This window comes from Haemorhous mexicanus, chromosome Z (assembly GCF_027477595.1).
Source record: "Haemorhous mexicanus isolate bHaeMex1 chromosome Z, bHaeMex1.pri, whole genome shotgun sequence".
In the NCBI taxonomy this organism is placed as follows: domain Eukaryota; kingdom Metazoa; phylum Chordata; class Aves; order Passeriformes; family Fringillidae; genus Haemorhous; species Haemorhous mexicanus.
The window spans coordinates 41,782,725-41,804,288 of record NC_082381.1 but is presented as its reverse complement, the minus strand read 5'-3'; the positions used below and the strand labels follow the sequence as shown (position 1 = coordinate 41,804,288).

Sequence of the window (21,564 nt, the reverse complement as noted above, 5' to 3'; positions counted from 1 at the left end):
TTTTTAAAAAGGGTAGACTAGATTCACTTATTTTGAAGCTCTAAATTTCTTCTGTTCTGTGCCTGAAGATCAGGGCAGTGGATCATTTCCTTCTGACTGTTCCTCCTGTGAGAACATATTTAAACTTCAGAATTATCTAAAGAAAAGAGAATAGACTAGTTCCTGATGTATATGCTTCAGTCAAATCTTGCAGAGTCTGGCCCTGGGAAAGTCATATGCACTTTACAGTAGCACATGTTTAATAATTATTGAAAATAAATAGATTTTATAATTGAATGGAGAGGGAAAGAGAAATGCAACATTTCCTGATGAGGGTGGATTTTTGCTTTTATTTCTGCTGATGTTTCATGGGAACTACCGGGAAAGTATAATAAAATTTTCTATTTTGACTCTTGAAACTTGGCCACAGTTGCAGAATTAACAGGGTTTGCCTGATCACAGCTGCAACATTTCTACAAGGAACAGAACATAATGTGCTTGTAGGAAGACAGGAACTGATGACTTGATTTAATGAACCCCACTTTGTTACAGCTTCATAAAACTGAAAGCGATGGCTGTAGCCTATTCCTCATTCCTTCACTACTACTTTAATAAAAAACCTGTCATTACAAGATCTTCAGAACAAAAGCTTTGTGGGAAAAATGCAGCTTATGTAGGAGACAAGATAAACAAGCTACACAAACTAATTTTTCTGTCAGAACTGTATAATTCTGTTTTCTTTTTAGTACACTTTGAGCTGCAACTTCAGTAACCAGCTCATTTTGTTTTGGCTCTGTAATCTTTCTGTAGCTTTATGGCAAAATGCTCCCACTTGTTCATTGCTTCTTGTGCAATGGGAAATAACAATTCTTTTCCATGGTATGTTGTTTTGTAGGATGAAAAGCCACAAAAGGTAAGCATCACCAGGAAAACAGTACTATTAAGAAGAAAATGTACTGTAATACCTATGACTAAGTACCAAAACACCACCCATAATCAACATCTCCTCTAGGATTTAGAGAGTTACAGATGTTCACATTGATATTATGACTAGTTAGGTCTCTGTGCCCTTGAAAAAGGAAGTGATTAACCATTTAGTTCTGTTTGTAAAGAATCTTAGAGGAATATGGTTTTTCACTCTTTTTAAAATCATCTTTATCTGCAACCTCATATTTTTCAATTCACATTGTTGAATTTGATCCAGAAACTGATGGTAAAGGGGCATGGGCAGAAATGCAATAATACTGTGTTATTTTAAATAGCATATTGGGACTTTGCATTTCCTATATTCCCTTGTAACTTTTCTTTTTCCCTGTGCTTTGCTTCACAATGGAGGTTTCACACGTTCTCCAAAGTCCCCTCCTTCCGAGTGCTGGTGTGCGGAGGGGACGGCACAGTTGGCTGGGTCCTTGGTGCCCTCGAGGAGATCAGGCACAAGCTGGTGTGCTCAGAGCCCTCAGTTGCCATCTTACCTTTAGGAACAGGTGAGAATCACAGCAAGAACAGAAGCTGAGCACAGAAGCCCTCTGGAAAGTTTTATCAGTCTGACACAGGACTCGGTTTTACAGCTGAGATGCTACAAGATTCAGTTCTGGCTGGTGCTGGAAAGTAAACCACAGTATCAGCTTTTCAAGGAAATGTCAGTTGTGCTTTCAGAAAAACAGCATCAGGAGAAATAAGCAGCAGGAATGTTGATATGTGTGTGGGTGAGTGGGCAGGAGTTGGGAGGGGAAAATATCCTCCTCCTGACAACCACAGGTGCATCAGCCATTGCTGTAAGACAGCAAACTCAGTTGCTTCCTAGTGTCTCAACTCCACAACAGCTTTTTCTACCACTTTTTGTGGAAATGCTCCAGTGTGTCTGTATGCAATGGTAAGCACATGTGCAGACACAACACAGCTTAGATTTTTTTTTTTTTTTTTTTTTGGGCTAGTTAACCCTTCCGAACGAATGAATTCTGTGACTTGATTGGAGCACCTTAGTGCAGTGTGATTTGTAAAACAGGGCTGATGCACTGATTATGAAACACAGTCACGTTTTGGTGTTTTTCACTGTTGCCCAGGTAATGACCTGGGGAGAGTCTTGCGCTGGGGAGCTGGCTACAGTGGGGAGGACCCGTACTCCATTTTGGTTTCTGTGGATGAGGCAGATGATGTTCTTATGGATCGCTGGACTATCCTTTTGGATGCAGAAGAGCCAGCTGAAGGTGCAGAAAATGGCATTGCGGAACCTGAGCCTCCCAAGGTGAGCTGGGCACCATTTGGGTGTAATTCTTAGGAGCTGTTGCTCTAGTGAAAATCACAAAGAGGATGGGTATTAACACAGTTTAATTTTTACTGCTCACTTTCTTTATGCTTGGGCCTTACTGGGCTGTTTCCTAGTGAATACAGCACACGTCTGGACATAGTGTTTTGGTTCTGGCAGGGCTGGTTGACTGCAGAGCATCTTTTCTGGCTGTTTAGCAAAAAAGCATCTGATAGAGGGTTAATGAAAAGATTCATATGGCGATGGCATTCCTATTTGCTTCAGCTGGAAAAAAAAATTATTTCTCAAATAAGAAAAGGCTTTGGAAGAAATGCCAAAACACTTGTAAAACTGGAGTGTCAACCAAAAAACACTCCCTTCCCCAAGAGGCACTCTCATCTTTTCTTTCACAGTGATAGAAATTACTAGGAGTTGCTAGCATATACAGGAAGTAATTCCTTCCATCATCTTACTGCTATTGTGTGTCTGTATGTGTGCCATCTATTATTTGCTCTTTTTTTTTTTTTTTTTTTGAGTGAAAGTCCTCTCGCTTGATACATATGAACTTGTTTCTGTTTAGGAAAATAAAAATGTTGATTGTAGATGGTGCTTTTGGTGCTGTATGTGAATCCTGGTTCTGTCTCTTTTCAGATGAAAGGAAGAAATTGGACAAGGGGCTTGCAAAAAAAAAAAAAAAAAAAAGGCAGGAAATTGTAACAATGGTAGCAATTGTCCAAGATTTTAGTCTGGTCACTGGAAAATCATAGGCATTATGAGTCAGTTGGAGGATTTAAGATGCTCAGGTTCCAGCTATTTTTCACTTGGTGGAGACAGGGGCTTTTTTTTCCCATCCACTTTTTAAAGTTGAAGGATGGGAGAGTAAGGCCTAGGATAAAAGAGTTATGGAATGAACTGGCATGCAAAGAAAGATTTAATGGAAGAAATGGTTGAAATCTGTAGAAACTTGAGGTTGGCATATAGGGAGCGAATTAAAATGCAGCTGAGTAGGTTCATTCATCTGGTGTAAGCTGGTCACCTTCCAAAGTAAGTAAGAGTGTCTTCCCAATGATGTAATATAAATCCATGGCTGATGCCAAAAATAATAGTGGCATTAGTGTTCAGCATCTTGTGAAGTTATTGTGTAGAACTGCATTGAGAGGTTGAGTTGGTTTTATTTCTGCATTTGTTTTTATTTCTGCCTTATTGTGCTTGTTACTTTTAATTAAAATATCAAATTTTGAAGTTTCTGATACTTTGGAAATAATGACTAAGATGTCAACAGTTGTTCATGCAGCTTTATTTTTAGTGCAGTGTTTCTGGAAAATGTTTTCCAGAATCTGTCAAGATGCAAGTGACTTGGAAGAATCATCTGCAAAGCTTGCTTTTGTTGAAAAACTTTGGAAGATCTTCATTTTTCATTTATAAATGTAAGCAGGAAATTATACCTTTTTTTTTCCTTTTGGTCAGATTGTACAGATGAACAATTACTGTGGTCTTGGCATTGATGCAGAGTTGAGCTTGGACTTTCATCATGCCAGAGAAGAAGAACCAGGGAAATTTAATAGCAGGTAATCTTGGGGAAACTAGGTATGAAGGTCAATTCTGTGGAATTTCATTACTTCTAATTTGCGAATGATAATCTTATATGCTAGAGGTATCCACTAATATTGCTTGTGGCAGAGCTGGGACCAGGAGGAGTTAAGCTAGCCAGGAAGTGACAGACACAAAATTCCTTTGTTTTGTTGGTTTGGGGATTTTTTCCTCTACCAAGAGAGCACCAAAGCAGTTTTTGGAAGCCATGTCATTGTTATTCAGTATTCTTAGTTGCCAATAACTGCATTGTTGAGTTTAGTGAAATTTTGAGATAGTGGAAATATCTCTTGCTCAAAGCCTTTAGCAAGAGTGAGGGCAGTGCATGAGCAATAAGCACTGTTCAGAAGTGTTCAGAACCTCCACTTGCAGGTACCTTTTCATGTTTTGCCTGGTGCTGTTGCAGCACCTGCATGCTGGTATTAAGGATAAAAAAACGCTCTGTATCTCAAGTGAGAATGTATAAGTGGCTCCTGGTACATAAGTTGCTGTTAGCCACCGGTTTGCATTTTCAATACACTTGACTGAAAGCATCATAGGTAGTAAAATCAGGTAATAAGTTTGTGTGCAGCAGTGTCTGTTCTAGTAGGTGAAACTTTTCTAGGTGGACTTGAGCAGTTAATATAATGTACAAGATATGTTCATTTTTTCTTCAAAATATACTACTCCATATTTGCAAAGCTGCAGCATGTCAAAATATGCATCCTCTTCTTACTGCTACTGCATTTAAGGGATATACTTTGATTGTTATTGCCCTGTGTGCTTTTCATCCCTGTAATCTTCATCTCAGTCATTTCCACAGTGCAGTGGACAATCTCTTGGTATCATTCTTGCAGAGTGACTTGAAGGACTTGTGGAAAAGAAGAGAATTAATTTTTTTTCCAAATCTAAAGGGCTATATACTTCTGAAAAGAAAACATGAAATAAGGAATTGAGGTACATTTTGCAGAAGCCAAAAGCTTGTGCATGCTAACAGTGCTGACACATGATATTTGCCTTTGCCTGTGAAAATGGGGCTTGAGTGCTGTTCTGAAGCAAGACCTTAAAACTGATAAATGTCCCAAAAGCTGTGTGCTCTCTGGCCTCACTCAGTAGAGTCTCTTTTTATGTTCTGGACTGCTTACGTTTAGCTAGCAGCTCAAAGTGCAGTGATAACACCCCTGCAGGAATTCAACACTGATCTTGCATTGCGGGGCAGATAAAAGTAGTGTATATTGTGACAGTAATGGTCTTTGCATTGGTGAGTGCCAAACTCTATGAGGATTTTTCACAGTGTAAAATTTAATGACAGGGCACCTGCCTTCATTCACGGAATCACAGAGTGGGTCAGGTTGGAGGAAATTACAGTGGTCATCTTCTCCAGCCTCCCTCCTCAAGCAGGGTCATCCCAGAGCACTTGGTACAGAATTGCATTCCAGATGCTTCTTGAATATCTCCAGTGAGGGAGACTCCACACCCTCTCTGGACAATCTGCTCCAGTGCTCAGTTACCCACACAGTAAAGAAATTGTTCCTCATGTTCAGGTTGAACTTCTGTGCATCAGTTTCTGCTCATTGCCTCTTGTCCTTGCTTGCTGCCTGGCTCTGTCTTCTTGACACTGTCCCTTCAGATACTTATAGACATTGAAAGGTTCCCTCTCTTCTTGAGGCTGAACAGGCCCAACTCCCTCAGCCTTTCCTGGTTTAAGAGATGCTAAAGTCCCTTAATCATCTTTGTTGCCCTCCGCTGGACCCACTCCATGTCTCTCTTCTACTGAGGAGCCCAAAACTGGACACAGACTGAAGATATACCTCACCAGGGCTGAGCAGAGGGGTAGGATCACCTCCCTTGACCTGCAGGTGATGTGCTTCCTAGTGCACCCAGGATGCAATTGGCCTCTTGGCCCCCAGGACACGTGGACGTGGACAGCTTGTGGTTCACCAGGATCCCCCAGGTCCTTCTCCTCAGAGCTGCCTTCCAGCAGATTGCCTGGAGCCTGTGCTGGTTCATGGGATTATTTCTTCTAGGTGCAGGGCTCTCCCTTTGCTCTTTGTTGAATTTCAGATTGTTTCTCTTCTGCCCATCTCTCCAGCCTGCCAAGGTCTCTCTGAACAGCTGCAGAGCTGTCTGGGGTATCAAGCAGTCCTCCCAGCTTTGTGTTGTCAGTGAACTTGCTGAGGAGGCATCTGGCTCTCCATCCGAGTCATTCCCACGGGATCCTGGAGTAGTCTTTAGGATTGCATACTACAGAAGAGATCACATCTTATTGTACCATCCAAAATGTCAGGAGATTGCTGTGGCAAGCAGTTTCCTAAATGCAAGGTTTGGGAGAATATTTTGTGTAATTTAATGCAAATTTGTATTTCTTTTACAACTGTTCTGCAGTTAGGGCACTATGAAGTGTTCTTTCAGTTTCTGAAGGCTTCCTTCTTCATGCAACAAAAATTAATACTTCTTGGGGATATTGCAAGTGTTGTGTTTCCTACTGTTATTCCAGTATTTTCCAGTGGTATCCAAATTAGACAAAAGCTGTCTTAGCATAGAAACATCTTGCATGGAGCAGAAGTGTATGTTAAATGGTGTGTTACATGAAGTACCTTTAATTTGGTGCTATTTTAAACTGTTAGGACATGGGACTTATCATTCCCAATGTAATAATTTAAGATGACTGAAAAGTCTGAAAAGTCTCTGTCTGAAGATTTGGCTGTAACCTGCATTGGCTGTCTTCCCCACTTTAATGTCTGTGGTATTTAGACGTAGTGCTAGAGGGATTTTGCAGAGCTGAATTCCAATGACACCCATGTACTAGTAGGGTAAAATAATGGAAATTTATGCTTTTTATTTTAGGGTTGCCCTGAAGGCTATGTATCCAAAGGTTTCCATTATAGAAGATAGTCTTGTGTGTTTAACTATCTTTTGTTTATGTTTTTCTTAAAATATTTTGCCATTTCTAGGGATGCCATAAAAATCTTCCTCGTCTTTTTTATTCTAAAATTAGAGATGTTAGAGCTCTGTCACAAGTTGAGATTACTAAGCCTGTTTTAAGTTTCTACAGCTAAGTATATTTCAAATTAATTAGGAATGTGTAAAGCAAAGATTTTCAAATGTTTTTTTGCCATAAGTATTGTAGCATTGCTTGAGAAAACAATTTAAAATTGGTCTTGATGACCTCTAAGTCTTAATCAAAAATGTAAGCTTCCAGCCCAGGAGTTTACATTTCAAAGAGGCACTGTATTCAGGCAGTGCTTCAAGAAGGGACAATTTTTCTGTAATAAAATTTCACAATCTGCACATGCCTCAACAGCAGAATCATCCCTTAAGTAAAGGTATGTAAAGTAGCAGTTCATGGTTTATGCTTTGTTCTTATGCTAGTAAAGCTAGAAAAAATTTAAATATACCTATTTGAAATATACCTTTAAATATGCCTGCTAGAGGACAAGAGTGCTATGCTTGGCCTTACCTTTTAGTTACAAGATCCTTGTCTGCTCCTAGGTTTCACAACAAGGGAGTTTACGTGAAAGTTGGGCTGCAGAAGATAAGTCACACTAGAAACCTGCACAAGGACATAAAGCTGCAAGTGGACCAGCATGAGGTGGAGCTACCAAGTATAGAAGGACTCATCTTTATTAATATTCCCAGGTAAAAAGAGGAGGAAGGATCCCTTGTGGATGCATGCTGGACTGTGTGTGTAGAACTGCTGCTCAGTATTTGAGCACCAAATGCCAAATGGTTAGGTAACAGGATCAATGACAATCCACCTGCACAAACTTTCTGACATGCTGGGGACCAGGTACCTAAGCAGTTCCTGCAGTGAAGGCCAGATGGATTTCAGCTGTCAAACACTACCCAGGTCCTACAGGCAACTGGTCAATATACATGGAGCGTGTGATGCTACCCGGGTAGCCATGGAAGACCACAGTTCAGATACCTTTACAGGACTGTGAGTGCTTCCTTGGCCCCTGCAGGGAGCTGCAGTAACTGTTGTGTAATTCCGCAGGAGATCCGGCTTCCTTAGATGTGATGTTGATAGAGGCAGGTTTTTTTGTTTGCACAAAATCAGCAGGTCCTGCCATACTATTATTTTTTCAAGTACCATCTTGTCTTAAACAACTTGTATCTCTTTACATTTCAGTCTTAAAATGTTTTATTCGAATACTCCTTTTTACATGTACACAAATGTACATTGCATATGAGAGCTATGGAGAAGAAAAGATCCCAATTAAGTGATGAGTAGTTCATGTGCCAAAACAATAAGCAAGTGATTTGAGTGGGAAGGGTCAGTACTGCACAAAAAGCAGTATGGTTTAAATTGTCAGAAGCATTTCAGAGGACTGAAGTGCATGAATATCTGCCTAACTACAGGTGCTTTTGGCCAGGTACAAGAATGAAACTTGGTAGTTGTTTTAGCTTTAGTTTCTCTTCAGTAGCTTTTGTGAATGTTGTCAAGACCATTAAGAGCTATTTTAAGTTCTTTACTCTTGAAAATTAATGGCTAGTTTAGCTGTAACCTGTATTTCCCAGCAAACTAAAACTCTACAGAGTTACCTTCTTCCTATTTACACCTTTGCTTTCCAACTGAAACACTCCTTTCACTACTAAAAGGTCTGATAAAAATTCTTCCAGATTTTATAAGAAGAGCTCCTGCTTTGACAGTGCAGGAAAACTGCTCCCTCCAGCTGGTGGGGGAGCAGAGTGTGTAGCTTTTGAAGCCTGAGAAAGCAGCCACCCTTAGCAGGGCACCAGGGAGCGTGCCTGGGGGCAGAGCACAGGTGGTCACTGGTGTGCTCTCCACACAGCTGGGGCTCTGGGGCTGACCTCTGGGGGTCTGAAAGTGACAACCGCTTTGAGAAGCCACGCATCGATGACGGCCTGCTGGAGGTGGTTGGTGTGACTGGTGTCGTGCACATGGTGAGTTGGCATCCCAGTAAGCACAGAAGGAACATGCACTTTATGGGACAGGCTTATTTCAGTGACAAACGGTGCATTGCAAGTGCAATTCCGCCTCTTTGTTATGGCTGGGTAAGAAGAAGTAATAGGAATTGAGAACTGAGAATCCATGGGGATTTTTATGCTTCATGCTTCATGACTTAACTAGACTTTGAACCAAGTAGAGAAACATAAATATATGTGCAGATATATATATATATATATATATATATATATATATATATATATATATATATATATATATATAAAATGCAATATATATGTGCATATAAAATACAAATATATGTATGTATTATGGAATGCACTAGCTTTCTCATAACAGGTATCACAGTGTCCATGGGATGAAAACAAGATTTTATTCTAATATTACAAAAACATGCACCCTTCACCTAGTGAATTTGCCAAAAGTCCTGTTGTACCTCATCACAATCACAGTGGAGATTCCATCAAGACAGGTTGCTTTATAATTATCTGCCACAGGCTTTCCAATACATGTCACTGAGAATATGATACTTGCTGCTCTTGACTGGAATGCTATATCAAGCAGGTGGTATGCTGTTCCTGCAAAGAATATTTTTTTTACCATGGTTTGCTATTAGTAACACACTCCTGTGGGATGGTAGATTATTTTTGTCTTCATATCTTACTACTGTTTAAAGAAATCTGCTGCTGAAAAAGTATACGTGATCAGGTAACTAGAGATAACTAATCCATAAAATTGCCAAAAAATAGAAATGTGGTGGTTAAATTTTGTGGAGCTCAATCTTTAGTGTTGCTTAGCTTTATTTTGTAATTTAGATCTTCTAAAATACACTAAAGAGTTGTTTTGGCAGACATCCTTAAATCTTTTGTAAAAGTAGAAGCAGCTTTGGAGTATAAATGTTAACAAACCTGTGCTTTGGATTTGTGATATTAAGGTTTTTATTCCCACATTTGGAGTTCAGTTAGGATAAACTCTCTCTGATTAATAAACTGCTGTTAGACTTTGGAATTTCATATGTGCCAAAGTCTGTGTGTATAATTAGGTGTTTTTAGAAGTATTTGCTGTGTTATGGTGGGGGAAGCCAAAGCAAACAAGACCTTTGTGAGTGTATGCTCCTTGGCCAGCCTTTGTGTACAAACAGCTTTGCTTTGGGAGTTGTTTTGCCTCCTGCAGCCTGCAGGGGAGTTCTCCTTCCTGGACTAGCTGAAATAATTACTGCTGGGGCAGTAAAGGTGTCCTAGTTTTGCCTAGGCAGTTTTTTAACTGAAACTTAAAATGTGAGGTGAGAATAAAATAATATCCACACAGTTTAATTGCAGCTAGTCTTTGTACTTCTTGTTAGTTGGGGTGATTGATATCCTGGCTTTTATTCCCTAACAGGGTCAAGTCCAAGGTGGTTTTCGATCAGGAATCCGCATAGCTCAAGGCTCGTATTTCCGTGTAACGCTCCTAAAGCCAATTCCAGTTCAAGTTGATGGAGAGCCCTGGATTCAGGCCCCTGGCCAGATAATAATTTCTGCTGCAGGACCAAAGGTACTGTGTGTGGGTTTCTCTTAGCAATTTGACTTTGTTCCTTTGAGCACTGGATGTTACCGTATTATCTTGCTTGCCTGTGTTCTCATGCTTAACCCTAAAGGAGCTGCTTAGCACTACGTGGTAACTGACACAGCAATTTCTAAAGAGGACAGTTTGAGGGCTCTCTCCAGTGGCTCAGATGAGGCTCATGTTAAAAAAAATAGTCCCTGAGCTTTGGCCTAGTGATCCAATTTTTCCTCTGTATTGAGATCTGCAGGCAGTGTTGCTTTTCTTGAAGCTGGGCAGTTATAAAGGCCATGGTAGTAGTGCAGTGTGCGAAGTAGGAATCAGTCTCCTGGAGAAGGGAAGGTCTGTCAGACAGTAGTAGCAAAAGAGAAAAATTAATAAGAGAAGAGCAAGGCCTGTGAAAAAGACTTGGGTAATCAGTGTCTGTTTTTTCTTGATTACCTCAATGTGTACATAAAAGACAGCATCAGCTCCCTAAGAATTTAACGTCTCTATTGACTTTGAAATTGTGAAATAAACATTTTGCAGTAGGTGACTGTGGTACACACCAGTCTGCACATTTGCTTGCTACCTTAGGGATGCCTTTTTAACTCACAGGCATATGCTGATGTAGGCAAGCTCAAAGAGTATGTAGCTGTACTGGGAGGGGTACCAGAACAATTGCCCTTGCTGAGGAGAAGTGAGTGAAAGAGAGAGTCGTACCTCAAAGTTTCAGAATATGTAAAAGCTTTGTTCTTTTCATGAGAAGAAGTGGAAGGGTAATGGAAAGAGAGAGAGAGAGAGAGCAAACCTAACTTGTCCTTCAGTAAGAAACATTTCTTCTTCGTCTGCTAGGTTACCGACTAGTTATCTCTACATATGGGTATATATACATATGTGTGTACAGGAATATATATGTACACACATGCATTTATATAATGTGCATATGTTTATGTAAAAAAAGCAGTAAATCCTATAGCTTTACAAGGATAGGTGCACCAAACAGTTGTGTATTTATATGTTTTTCTGTGGCAGTTCAGCTTTTTACTTGGTTAATAGATCAGTTAATTGATGACTACAGATATTTTAATATTTACCTTTTTTAAATTTTTCAATTTTAGGTCCATATGTTGAAAAAATCCAAGCAGAAGCAGAAAAAAACTGGAAGCCTGAAGGAGATGAAAGTGGATAGCACGTCAGTCTCTGAAGGAGGACGCAAAGGGGAGACCTGTGTTCATGCCTATGGTAGATACCACCCTGGTCCAGTAAAACCGAGTGCAGACAAGTCATGAAGAGTGTTGCCTATGAGCGTGCCTTTCATTACATTTTGATAGTACTGGGTTCTTCTTTGTCTTTCACAGACAGTACCTCATTGTCACAAATAACTATTATGTACCACTTGTCTCATCTGAAATGTTTACTTGGGGTTGTTTTTCGGTAAGCTGTTTCCCAGCCAAACAGGGATTCCAAGATGCTGAGATTTCTGCATTTGCCTTCACAAAAAATCCTTCCCTCCTCCCAGTTCATTCTTAAAGAAAATCATTCCATAGATAATTTTTTTAAATTGTTCTATAACTGAAAATGTGTTCCTTTAAATTAATGCTCACATTAGCATCCTAACCAAAAAAAGGCAAAAACATGAGCTGCTGAGAGTTCCTTAGATCAGTCCAAATAGCACAGCTGAAACAGTACAAGTGTAAAGAGAAAAACACAGGAGAGATTATTTCTGTAAAAGGATCTCAGTGCATTGGGAAGAGAGAAAGTGCTAGAACAGTTGAGTCAAAATATTTCAGAGCATTTACTTCAACAGTATTTGGACAGCATGAATGAAGGGGAAACAGCCTGTAGAGCAATTTTTCAACTGTAGCTTAGTTTCTCATTATTCAGCCAAAGCCGGTTTTAAAAGGCTTTTGAATTTCATCAGCAACAACTCTCAAAATAAAAAAGGAAAAAAATACCCAAGGCAATAGTATGTTATACAAATTCTATTTTATCACTGAGACCATTAACTTTGACACCAGACTCTTGTCTTGACTTTACTTGTGTTGTTTCATTTTCATGAATTTGGACTGTTATATAACAGCAAGCTCAAGAATCTTCATTAATTAGGTTAAAAGAAGTACCACTTAGTGTTCAATTAAGTAAATTAGTGCAGTCATATGTTAGAGCTGAACTGATGTACAGACTAGCTTTACTAAGGAGCCTTAGCATCTAGGCTTCAAATAGCTGGGAATGTGAGAGTCATCATGAAAATTCACTTACCTCGCTAGGTTCTCAAGTCTTTGTGGGGGTTACTAGGTGTGGGCCCAGGGACATAGTGACAGTCTTTTCTCACTTGGACAAGTGTGTGCTCTTCAGAGGCTGTTTCTTCATCAGTTCCTGTGAGGCCAAGACCAGCTCTCTGTGTTGACCCATCTGCTGAAGCAGTGGCGATCCAGTACTTTTACAGCTTTGTGCTGGAGACTGGCGCTGGAGCAGCCATACACCTGCCATACACCATCCAGATCTGCTGTCCATGGCTATAGTCATGTTGTTCTTCCCTCACATCTCTGCTGTCTCATCTCACCGTGGTTTACCAGGAACTGAACCTTTCACTTTTGGTCAACATCATACTCAAAGGGCTCTGTGAGCCACTTGTGGGTGGGGGTCGGGGCCTGCAAGATTTTGCCACTTCTATGCATCTGCTGCTTGGAGCTACTTAGCCATATGGTGGGCTTACTTGTCCTCTTTTGCACAGTAATAGCTATTTCAGCTGTGGGTGGCATGAATTCATCACTTGAGTGTTAGCCTTTGGAGAATTCCTCTTTCCAGTGTGTCTAGAAAAACATCTGCTTCAGGGGACTTTAGTGTAATTTTGAAATACACAAAAGCTGTTTTGTGATGGAGCCAGTTACATGCTGAGGCAGTTCTTGCTGGGTCTCGTTGATGAGTCTGTACTCCTAGCACTGACAGCTTCAGCAACAGCTGACCATTACATGTGCTTTCTACTTTCTGGTTGTGGTGCAACAAGGGTGTGAATGTCATCTACAGCAACATAATGATGTAGCTAAAGCTAGAAAGAGAGACAAAACGGCTATGGAAAAATGGCAGATGCCTGCAGCCTCTCCTTTCAATCTAGTGATTCCTTCTCAGTTTTCTGGTAGAGATGCAGTTGGAAGAATGACTTCTCTTTTCAGTGAAACCTTTTCTTAATTGTTTAAATTCTTAATTTATACTTGGGGATGTTCTTCAGGTCCCACAGTGTGGACTAGAACTTCACTTTCATTCAACATGAAAACTGGACTCATGCTATGAAGGAAATAGTTTGGATAGTACAGAGCTAAAAGCCTTGTCTTCCTGATCATTAAACACAGGGTTGTCTTCTTTAGAACCTGGGCATGAGGGGTCAGCTGGACCTCTTCTGGCATCCTGTAGGGATGGGAGAAGTAGGGAGGATCAAGTATTGTATTTCAGGATGTGCACTCTCTGAATGAAGCTCACAAATTAGAGAGGAAATCTGGAACAGGCTGCTGCTTCGTAATTGTCCAGAAAGAGAGAGAAACTGCTTGGTATCCTTGGGAGAGCAGAAAGAATGCATGGTCTGCTCTCCAGCTGCTGACTCAGTAATGGAAGCTGGGCTTTTTGTTACAGAAAACATGCATAAGTTTTAAGATTTCTGGTACTGACTGTCTTCTGCAGCCCAAATAAATATGTCTGTCTTACTATTTTTCCAGGCATATATAATCCTGCACCATGTATCTGACAGTGTTCAAGTTCTTGGCTTTTTAAGGACCTGTCTGTCTCTCCTTTTGCTCTGTATCTGATATCTGAAATAACATGAAACTCACAGGTCACAATATCTTACACCCTGTAAACGCCTGTTTTGGGATTGCATCATGGTAGCAAGGTGACTCTGAAGTATGAGTGTAATCTCTTCCCAACTTCCAGAGGGCATCCTGGTAGAGGACAAGAAGGCTTTGAGTTTTGTTCCTTTTTCTTTTTTCCCCAGAAACCAACTGCCATGTATTTGAGCAGATGAGTGCCACACTGGAATGAAAAAATAGCTTAAGAAAAACACTTAGTATATAAGGCCTCTGTGCATCAAAAGATGATGCTAAATGTGTTTTAATGACAAAACATTAAAGATGTTTTGTCATTAAAACAAAAGATTCAGTTGAGATAGAAAACCCCCTGTAAAACTTCTAAAAGGAGAAACTCACTCATTAACCCCTCTATTAAGATGTTCTAGTTTCAGGTTCTGTAAAGGCCATTGTATCAAAAATATATGTATGTGTGTGTGGTTTTTTTCTCATATTTTCATTGCATATGGTGTCTGAGAAGGCCTAGTATTTTCTTCCTGATATGCAAGGCCTGCATGAAGGGAGGGGGTAACTCTTCGCAGTTAATATGAAACATTTAGACTTAGCCTTTCCACTGAACATAACAATGCAGTATAATTTATGTGACAGTGGGCAGATAGATGATTCTCCATACTGACTGTTTGATTAGTATTGTGTGACAGCCTAGTGGTCACATGGCCAAATAATTCAAATAATGCAGCAACAAAAGTGTTGGGGAACAGGCTCAGTTCTGTCAAGACAGGTGTTAAGTAACATCAGGGACACAGGACCAGGAGCTGTCACTGTGGACAGTGAAGAGATGCAGGTTCTTTGCTATCCTGAGCACATTCCTTCACCCTCTCTCCACTGCCTTTTTACCTTGCCTATAAACCATGGCAGGCACAAACAGCACAACTACCATCTCTCCTGCTGAGGTACACTCTCCTGACCTTTTACTAGTGTCCTACTTAGGCATTGCCAGCATTGGGAAGAGAAGGGTCCTGAAAGCCCTGGTTCCTTTCAAATACCACAGTGTCGCAGATTAGTGCAGGTGGTCAGTTGGTTAAAATCTATTTTGATGGATAAACACATTACATCTGCCTTGAATTAGGAGAACTAAAATTGAAAAGCTCATCCCTGAGATACGGGTGCTACTTCAGAAAATTTGCTGCTTTTTCCCCCCATGGCTTTTACCCTTGATTTGTACAGTTTAAATTGCTGGTGTTTTCGCTGCCTTGAGTTTTAGACGAAAGGGTTATTTTGCCAAAAACCTTTTGTTTATATATGTGTACATACATGTGTGTACATACATGTGTGTACATACATGTGCACACACCTTTAAGAATACGCCTTATTGTATTTCCTTCCACAGTGCCTAATTATATAGCTTTTGCCCTGTTACAGCATTCTGATAGCACTCACTTCTGGATCTTCCTTCCACCGGTTTTGGACATGAGGCAGGACTTGTACTTTCCAACAAGACATAATGGCAATATAGTGAAAGCACAACCATGTTTAGAGTACAGTTTCTGCATATATGCAGTTTGAGCTCTGCTTGCTCTTTCTAGATTTTAGTCAAGTATCTGTGTGTCTAAAACCAGTGGCAATGGCTATTGTAGCATTTTAAAAACTAGGAAGAAGCTGTCACTGCAAGACTTACCTAAGGAACAAATGAACTGTTATAGACAATTGTTGTTAATCTTCATGGTTATCCTCTTACAAATATTGTATTGATTTAATGCCTTTAGAGCAAATATTGTACTTGATCTGAATGTCAGCTGTTTCAAATTGCTCAGCATTTATGTGTGCACGTGATTCTGTAGCAGTCTGTTGACATATAAATGTTATTATCAAATGAAACCTCTTTTTGTGGGAGGAGAAGGTAAGAGGAGCTGTTGTGACACTTAAAAAGGGCTTATGTTGAAGACACAACAGATTTGTTGCATATGTATTTAATAATGTACTGACTGTAGGTATGCTCTGTCTTGCATAATCTCCAGTCCATATTCCAGCACCATTACTGGGGGCTCATTGGAGTTGTGCACTGGCACAAAGTAGATACTTTTTCAGTCTGCACCCCATAAATCTTCCTTACTACCTTCCAAGTGACTGTACATTTTCCTGTTTCTGCCAGGCTGCCCTCCTGCCCTTTGGGCCTAGTTCTGTACCAAAACTGGTAATGAAGGTATGAGCATGTGCTGGTGAATGTGTGTGGAGAGTGGGGGAATGGAGTTCCTGCTGTGAATGCTGCTCTGTCAGTTTGGCTTAGACTATTCTCTAATTTCTACTTCAGCTTCTACTTTAGCCATCTAATAGCTGCGCAGCAAAGATTTGGCAACTACTGAATTGCCTTGGATTCACCAGTGACAACATTGCCTCATTTTCAGGCTTCAATCTTATATGCATCAGAATATGTATAACTTCATTATATTTTTTGCACTTAACAGAAAATACAGGTTAGATAGGCTTAGAGTGTGGCAAAATTGCAATGTTTGTACTTTTTTTGTAAATATGGGGATGATTCTACAGATAAAAAGATGCACTTTCAGATAACAATGAGAACAAGTTTGTAGAATACAATTGTTTAGGAGTTTCTCTGGTTGCAGTGTTCCTGATCCCCATCCATGTCTAACACTGTGTTCTCCTTGAAAGCCTGCTTGGGGATAGAGATGGCTTTGGAAATTGCAGAATGTATTTATAGCTGACTGACTGAACGTTTATGTACATTTTTGAGCAAATTTGCTGCTATTCTAAGTTTTAGGTTTTACTAGACTGCTTCTATAATGCATAAAATAAATGTTCAAGTTTTATTTATAATGTCAACACTTACTGATTTGACACTTAGTTTCAGGAGACATCCAGCCCAAAGCCTTCATTCCTTTTGCTATTTAATAGTTTTGTTGTGGTTTCTTTTTTAGCAATGTAGGCATTGTATGTGTGGAGTGCAGTGAAATGAATGCAAATTACTAACCTTAACCTGCAGTTAGAGTGGCAGTTTTAATGTTTACAGGACAGAGACTATTGATTGTAAACCCATCCATGTCCACTGAAACAGTGCACTCTGTGTGTTTTGGAAGCACTGTTTCTGCTTACCATGGTAATTAATGGAATACTTGCCTTCTGGTTTTAGAGTCCTGGTAATCTTGCTTTGGAGAGATTTCAGTGTGGGTTATGGCTTCTCTGCCAGGGACTCACAGGACAGAATTTGTACTGATACAAGTGTGTTATATTGAACATGTTTTCTGAAAGAGTGACTTTATTTTTTGTGAAGATAATTTATGAGAGGGTTTTATAGCAGATCAGTGCTGAAAAAGTTGAAGTCTTGAAATAAACGTTTGTAGATATTAAAGCTCTATCACAAAGCAAAATATTTTTTAATAGGGTTACTGGTGTAGTTATCCCTCTGAGCTCTCCTGGCAGCATACCCATTTAGCATGTCACTCTGCACTGGTCAAGTGTGTTATTTAGGGGACAACCTGATTTCAGAAGATATGGCTTCATTTATATTGTGTATATCCCCTGTTACACCTCTGGCAGCAACTCCCCATACAAACATCAGCCATACAAGGCAGAGCTTCTCCCCATACAGATCACTGCAGCTTGAAGAGCAGAGAGCCTGCCCTTGTGCTTGACTGCAGAAAGGTTGTAAGTCTGGTGACTGTCTGGCACTTACAGTCCTCTCTCTCACCATCATAGAGTGTGCCACGCAAGCTCTTTTGCTTTCTGAATGCAGGCAGGCACAAATCAAGAGTGCCTGAGTCAAACTGCTAATACCTTGTCTCACCATGGCATCCATTTCTTAGTGCTGCTTATCATGCCAAATTGGGTAGCAAGAGGTGCTTGAAGTATTACTGAGTATTTATTGTGTAATTTTTGGGTGCTTATAAAGCCTTTACTGCTATTTTAAAGCAAAATTTGGGGATCTGTAGCATAGCAATAGCTGTATAACTCTAGCATTCCAAACATGCCCAATGCAAGTTATCCTTGTGATAGTTTAGTTAGCAATGGTGTAGCTAGCAGCAATCAGTATCTTGAAGCTACAAGTTCTGAATATTGGAAGACAACATCTCTGCTTTGAATGCAAAGCATTAGAGTTTGTAATTCACTGTAGATTTCAGCGTCTTTCCTACTTAAAAATGACTGATGACATCTTAATTCTTCTCAAACTATAACTTAACTATTGCTTAAATAACTGGTTTTCACCTCTGGTTATTTAAATCATCCAATTTACACAGTTGTATGAATGCTGTTTTATTATCAAGATACTCTTAAGGTGTTTCATAGCATTTCTTGTGAATGTTCTAATACATCAGTAATAAATAATCCTGGCCTAATAAACTAATGTAAGCTGACAAGTTATTGTCTAATGCTTATTCTTTGTGCATCTGCCTAATTCTCAGAAAAAAAAAAAAAAAAGCAGCCTAAGTATAAGCATTAAAGTGGTTGAAAACAGTTTCCACACTGTGCCTCAAACCAGTAATGTGTTATCACACATTTACTTGTGGATTGGTCTCAAAAACTAGCTTTTAATAATGTAATTTGTTTCTCAATGTCTGCCTTGCAATGAGACATGTCACTATATTGTGATAACTTGTCTACAAAAAACATACCTAGTGTACTAATAGATTTTTAACGAAGTAATTTATAAAATATAGACTTTTCTCTTATATTTAAACATCTGTTCATCCTTGGGTTCTGTTCTTAGAACAATTCTGTGTATATTTTGCAATACATGTTTTGTGTTTTACTGTACATTTTGCACCAATAATGTATTCTAAGTATTATTTACAAGTTCCAGAGATCTGTAACTAGAATTTGCTGTGAACAAATACAACATCTCTTCTACCCTGGATGCTTGTGGAGTAGTTATGCTTTAAAAGTAGCGGAATACACTTCTGCAGAAACAAACATACGTTATCTCAGCTGGGCACTGCTTTTATAGGAATTTTGTAGCCTTGCTGTTTGAGACTGGGTCATGCCCTGTGAAGGGGTGGCTGTGTTCTAACAGTGTGATTTCAAATGTTTCCATTTGTGAGACGACATCTATGTTTGATCCCTGCAACATTCAAGCACCTCTAGAACCCTTATTTCTGTGGTTAGCACTGTGATTGGCAAAGTCTTTCTGTGATAGCACCAGTTTACTTTAATGCACACAGGCTCACTTTAATCATGATCCAGATTTTCAAAGGTATTTTTGTACAGTTCCTTGCCCTGTTTGCCCTTCTCTAGAAACACATGACCTCGTTTTCGGGCTGTGGGTAACAAGCCCACACGTAGCCTTGTGCTTGGCTCAGGTGGACAGTGGCCACAACTCAAGGGCCAGACCTCATGGACTTTGGCTTGGAGTGACTCACTGGGACAAGTGGAAGGTCTGTCCAAGGAGCCAGGCCCAGATGGAAACTCTGTCTCACTGTGGGTGGACAGCTTACCCCTCCTTGGAGGTTAGGGTCTGCCTTTCATGGCTGGGGATAGGGGGGTGGGGGCGGGGGTCGCTCAGCTGGACACCTCCACTTGGGGTGTCCCTGCTGCAGTAACCTTGCCTCTGGCAATGAGCAATTGGTTCTCCCTGCTCTGTTCAACAGTTGACTGCAGAATTGAGGAGGCCTTGGTTATGTCCAAACACCTCTGGAAAAATCTTACTGTTCCTTGCTGGACTGCAAATCAACGAGCTCTGAAGCAGCTACAATTACATTTAAATCCATACATGGAAAAACTCAGTTTGAGGCTACAGTTCTGGGAAAAGAGGGGAAGCAAACAAAACACTGGTGGATCTTCTTACAGAGAAAAGAAAAGAACAAACCACAAAACATCCAAACCTGAAATTATTTTTACTCCTGCCCTCCTCTGGGCTGAGAGAACTGCAAGAGGTATAGAGAGCTGCCAGCAGTCCCTCCCTGCCCATACAGGGTTGCGCCTTGCAATCTGGCTATACTGCTTTCTCATCAAGGGGAACTGGTGTGTGAGAATGGGAAAGATGGGTTGGACCATGTTTAACTAAATCCTGTGTTTAACTTCAGAATGGATTTAGCCACCAGTTAGACAATACTCTTTGAAGCACAGCTAAAAAAACCCCAAAACTTTTTAGGTAAATAAAGTCATAAGGAAATTTAATTTAAGGGCTAATGAAATCATTTTGGACATCAAATTGATAATCAGATGACAGCTTTGAGCCCTAAACCAGATGCTTTCTTGTTGTGAACAACTGTAGCACCTGTGATCCCTCCTGCTGGGGCTGAAGAACCAAATGCTGGAACACGCAGCGGTTGTGGTGTCAGCAGCTTGAAAACAAATCCATGCGGACAGAGCAGTGCCTGTGCAGGTGCCTACCTACAGGCAAGCAGCCTTGACATGAGTAACACAAATGGGTCAAACCTTGCCTCCTCATCAATTAATAAGGCTCAACATTCACTCTTGAACAAATCTCTGTCCTTCACAATTTGCCCAGACTTCTCTTGTAGCTGGCACCATACTATATTGGTCTATCCAGGACCTGGCTTTCAGGTTCTGGGACCTGGCTTTCAGGTTCTGGAAATCCAGCCTAAGAGTCTACTAGGGAATCACAGAAAGAGAGAGGGATGGGAAAACCAAGAGCAACACAATGGTTATAGACAGGTAGGTTAGAGAGGTAGAACAGCCAGCACAGATGAGGCACAAAGTCTGCAGAGACAAGTGCTCTGACCAGAAGCCTGGTGACTTAATGCAGGGCCCTTGCAATCAGGGGCAGAGAGGGGGGCCAGGTAGGCATCAGAAAATGCACACAGTGAAATTGCACATAGACAACACCTCACCCTACACCAGAAAATGAGGAAGGGACAAGCTCTGTCAATTTCAGGGCTTCCCTCAGCCAACCTGTGCTGTTAATCAGTGATCATTTACCACAATTAGCCACTCTAACAGACCAGCACTGGCACTTCTGCTGGACCAGGGCCCTCAAGTCTGTGCCAGATAACTAGGAGGCTGCGGTCAGTCCAGGATTTTTGGGGATGTTGCTCATAACCCCACTCATTTGCACACTGTTTTGAGGTCAGTACCTCCTGGCTCAAAGCTTTCCCTCCTGAAAAGGAGGGAAAGCAGAAGCAGCTCAGAAGGCACAAAACATTCCTAGCAGCAAGGACATGTCGATCTTGCCAACGCCGCTTCAAACTGCCTAAGTGGAAACAAATTAATCCAGTCACATGGTCACTACACAGCCTTGCATTGAAGGTCCTGCTCCCATATTTTTCTGTCACACAGGAATGGCTTAGTGTCCTCTGATGCAGCAGCCTCCCCAGCAAAACATGGAGCAGAGCTGATAGCAAGTCTTCTATGACTGACTCTCAATCTCGTAAGCCACAGTCCCCACAGGCAACTCCAATATCTCCAGTCCAGAAAAAATCTCAGGGCAGCTGAGATGGCCATCTGACAGAGTCTCAGCATGTCTGCAAAAAAGGTGTGGAAATGATACTCATCTAGGACATGCCAGAATGGAAGACACTCCATCAGAACTGCTGCAGGAAAGGAGA

The 21,564-nt window shown here is 40.6% G+C and overlaps 1 protein-coding gene across 1 annotated transcript in view; it reads left to right on the top strand.

The window, feature by feature from the left end:
• DGKQ (diacylglycerol kinase theta) overlaps positions 1–18,912 on the top strand; it is an 87,330-nt gene extending 68,418 nt beyond the window's left edge. Inside the window, exons 17-23 of the mRNA XM_059836977.1 lie at positions 1,315–1,463; positions 2,043–2,224; positions 3,692–3,792; positions 7,286–7,432; positions 8,590–8,701; positions 10,104–10,256; positions 11,366–18,912. Coding sequence (XP_059692960.1) covers positions 1,315–1,463; positions 2,043–2,224; positions 3,692–3,792; positions 7,286–7,432; positions 8,590–8,701; positions 10,104–10,256; positions 11,366–11,536 — 1,015 coding nt within the window. The 3' untranslated portion in view covers positions 11,537–18,912. The remainder of the gene's footprint in view (positions 1–1,314; positions 1,464–2,042; positions 2,225–3,691; positions 3,793–7,285; positions 7,433–8,589; positions 8,702–10,103; positions 10,257–11,365) is intronic.
• The last annotated feature ends 2,652 nt before the right edge of the window (positions 18,913–21,564 follow it).